General features: G+C 39.7%; 1 protein-coding gene across 1 annotated transcript; it reads left to right on the top strand.

The window, feature by feature from the left end:
* Positions 1 to 2,207: 2,207 nt before the first annotated feature.
* Positions 2,208 to 3,663, top strand: LOC117587886 (caltractin). The gene is made up of 2 exons (XM_034278863.1): positions 2,208 to 2,575; positions 2,732 to 3,663. The coding sequence occupies exon 2, from the start codon at positions 2,755 to 2,757 to the stop codon at positions 3,328 to 3,330; it is 576 nt and encodes a 191-aa protein (XP_034134754.1). The 5' UTR covers positions 2,208 to 2,575; positions 2,732 to 2,754; the 3' UTR covers positions 3,331 to 3,663.
* The last annotated feature ends 508 nt before the right edge of the window (positions 3,664 to 4,171 follow it).

Raw genomic sequence — 4,171 nt, 5'->3', positions numbered from 1 at the left:
AAAGATTCCCGAAAATGTTTAGAGATTTTATGCAGATTAATGTACAGAGTATTTTATGAATGAAAGTGGGAATGGGGATCGATTCAATTGAATTGAATATTTAAAAATTGTTAACAATTGAAACTCCCATGAAACTGTATGGTAAAAGTAATTATAATTATAAGGAAGAAAAAGGGTTATTGCTTGCCGTTCTTCTGGTTAGATGTTGTTTTGCAGCTCTAACTTTTTTCTCTTCTCTGTTCAGTTTATCTAAAATAATTTGTTGGTAGTGGTTTGTTTGTATGTTTGTTTGTAGTTTTTGTATTTTGTTGGTTGAATAATTTAATTTAAAAAATCATCTTGATCTCATCGTACAACCCAAGAACGAAAGCACCGCCAGTGCCTCTAAATCGTTGGAGAATGCGCCCTTGAAGAAGACACCAGGACCTTGCTGCTTGGCGATGGTGTCCCAGCAGTACAGTATGTTCTTGTAGATGATTTCGGTGACCTTTCGACCATCCCGAGAATGAGTTTGTGCATGAATGCCTCCCCATTGCCAATTCGTAGGTCCACTAGTTTAAGCCTAGAAAGTTTTGGCGGTAAGAGTCTGTCAGAGTCCCAGTTCAGATTCAGTGAGTGTATATAAAAATAAAAAAAATAAATAAAATCAAAGAAATCGGTGATTAGTGTGACGGTCCTGGACGGTGATGATTTTTCCATCAATACCGGTGTTCCTTACCAAAAGAAAGGATTAAATACCATTATTAACCATTATGTTGTAAAGATAGAAGAACTGTCCCCCAAGCCACTCCGAGCTTATTAAAATATTTACCTATGTTCCTTTTTCCTTTCAGTGAAACAATATGATTTCTTTTCCTCTTTTGTTGCGCTCACATTTTTTCAAAAAATTTCATGATATCAGTAAGAATACATGTCTCTACATGTTACATACACGTACATACTGAACAAAAAGCTCTCTTGCTTCCAGAAGGGGTGACTTAAATGGGATGATATTCAGGGATGATATTCGGATGGAACCGTTACCGTTCTAGCGGCTGTACGCCAGGTAGTACTCAGATCGCCAAATAGTCGCCGATAGTATTTTGTGGTATTGATAGTATTTGTGTGGTATTCGTTGGTATGTTGCTAGCAGCTCGACATATATAGATCTATTTTATGTTCCGAGACGGTACCAAGCAAACAGAGAGTAAAGTCTCATTCAAATGGAGGCAACAATGCCTCTGAAGTTGAAAGATAAATGACCACCTTGCTTCTAAACGAGCCTAAGGCCATCAAACGGCACAGAAAGGAAACAATTATTATAGATTAATGAGATTAAATTGAATTTATTTGCATTTTAAATTTGTTTAACTTATTTGAACGCATATTGCTTCATGTTTCCAAGACGCAGACCGGGATAGGCTGTTAACAAAATGTTGTTTTCCTTTTGGGACCAAGTACTGCTGCACAGGGAGTCAAGACTATCAAATTGTAAATAGGAAGGGTGCTTGGAGGCGCCGTCTTACAACTTTGCCACGGGCGCAAATATTTCTTGTCAAGGCCTTGCTGCTCCAATCAAAGAAGGATGCAGATGTTATTCCCCGACAACTGCAAATTCTTTGTCATATTTTCAAACTGCGGAATATGCAAAGGGTATCGTTTTATCGGTTTCCATAAATGAACACATATTTATATGATTTATAATACTCAAATGTATAGACACGACCGTCCTGGTTTCTTTCCTGCAGATATGGGTTTAATCAAAGTTGTCGTCGCTTATTTCGTTGATTGTCCTCCTCCTCCAATCATGCAAGAGCCGCCAGTCTCACTAAAATAATCTTTTGCATGGATCCATTTTGCATTCAATGTTTTATTAACCTTTTATTCAATTTTCACACATTTTCAAAAAGGTAAGCAAAACAACACAGCTGCCTGAGGTTTTCACCTCTGGTTACACTCCGCTCACTAAAAGTTTGTTTTTCGATCTGAGTACTAGGCTTTACACGCAAAACAATATTTTTTTTGTTATATCCGTCCCTTGGATATCGGGTCAAAAACACCCCTGACTTCCCCGAGAGCTAACCGGGAACGATAGACCAGGGCGGCAAAAAGGCGGATCATAACATATTAAATAGAACATCAAAATCGAGGAAAATAATTTAAGATTCACGGTATATTTACTGTATATTTTGAAAATGCAAAGGTATATTTCGGTATATTTCCGAGGGTCTGTCTGTCACACTGCTGTGAACGTTTTGCTGGTAAACAAAGTTAGAAAATCTGGAAAACTGTGGAAAAACAGCACATTGCTTTTATTGTTGCTATTAGCGGCACGAAAACAATTTGCATTGTAGTCAAGAGCAACAACAAAGGACACCTGCAGTGCCGGAAACAACAACAACAGCAGCAGCAGCAGGAGATAGATAGCAATTGCAGCTGCTGTGGAGGTTATTTATAGCAACCAAACAGGCTGCCTGCTGCCGAACAGCCCCCCCACAGAGGAGTGGGTGTGGGTGCCCCGTGCGCCTGCCTCTGTAATTGGCCGCAAAGTCCAAGGATACGTGTGATATTATATCCTTCTCCAGTCAAAGTCAAGGTAAGTGTAAGGGTGACGTGACGTGACGCGGTCGCTCGTCTCCTTTTTAGGCCGCCTTTTTGCTGGCGTGAGTTATGAAATTACCGCAAAACGAGTGTTGTGCTTCCTGCCTGCATGTCGTCTGTTAAAAACTATATGAAAACTTTCTACCATTAGTTATTCGAGAATCATTTGCGGAAATGGAGTCTTCGGCAGCTGTGGCAAATATCGCGAATCCCCCCTCGGCTGTGGGCACCAATGCAACGACAGTGGCCGCCAGCAAGCGGAACAATCAGCAAGGACGCAAGAAGTCTGGTCCCAAATTCGAGCTATCCGACGCACAAAAGTCGGACATTAAGGAGGCCTTCGATTTGTTCGACAACGAATGCACCGGCTACATCGAAGTCAAGGAACTAAAGGTGGCCATTAGGGCCCTCGGATTCGAGCCAAAAAAAGAGGAAATCAAGCGAATGATTGCGGAAATCGATAAGGATGGGAGTGGCAGGATTGCATTCAATGATTTCTTGCACCTAATGACCATGAAAATGGCCGAAAAGGATACAAAAGAGGAAATACTGAAGGCCTTTCGGCTCTTCGATGACGATGAGACAGGAAAAATATCGTTTAAAAATCTGAAACGTGTGGCCCGTGAATTGGGGGAGACCCTCACCGATGAGGAGCTGCGCGAAATGATTGATGAGGCGGATCTGGACAACGATGGAGAGGTCAACCAGGAGGAATTTCTGCGGATAATGAAAAAGACCAGTCTGTATTAGAGATGAGTTGCGACTCGTTTAATTTAAGATTTGCATTCCGTTTAGTAAATGTTAAGTTTCTGTGGCTAAGCTTTTGATGTATTTAATCCATTCATTGCCTCGTATGTGTCTTTGTTTCTCGCTCTCCTCTGGAGGTTGCTTTAAGCTGTGTTACTTTCAAGCTGTGTTCCTTTCTAGCATCCCACTGACATACAATACACACGAATGTACACAAACATTCAATTAGCAGCTAAGACAACAACTATGAAAAAACCTCCGCGCACTGGCTGTATTTTTGCACAACAACCACAAACAAAATAATCTCAAGAATGTTGAAATAAAATAAAAAAAACCCTAGTAACTATTGTTGTTTAGATATGATTTAACATTGTGAAATGCAATAAATGTTGTTGAATTACATGTTTGAGTTTGTGATTTCAATTGTGAAAAAACGAAGGTGCAAAATGTTTCAAATTGTGATTTCATTTAGATTTCATTTTAGATTCATTAACCCATTTGCATTTCATTCAATATTTTCAAATGGTTTTTACAATCATTTACCATAAAGCATTTTCTGTGGAATATTTGCCTAAAAGTAGATCCTTAAATTCTTAGCTATGGCTGCCTTACTCCTTCTCAGACTCATCCCCTTAGCATAGCAAAACAACATGCATTGCGTGTGAATGAAGTGCTGATCGACTCGACACTGGATAACCGTCACCGAGCCCAAAAGCTTGTAGCCAGGAAACCAAAAACAAAATATCTGCATAGCGTGTCTCTGTTCGTCTTGAGTTTTGCTGACAACAATTTGTTGTTGGACTGCTTCCAAAAATCTAAAAGGGTTCTTGAATATTTATTTGTA

This window comes from Drosophila guanche, unplaced genomic scaffold, assembly GCF_900245975.1.
Source record: "Drosophila guanche unplaced genomic scaffold, DGUA_6, whole genome shotgun sequence".
Lineage (NCBI taxonomy): Eukaryota > Metazoa > Arthropoda > Insecta > Diptera > Drosophilidae > Drosophila > Drosophila guanche.
This window is presented reverse-complemented; position numbering and strand designations above follow the sequence as displayed.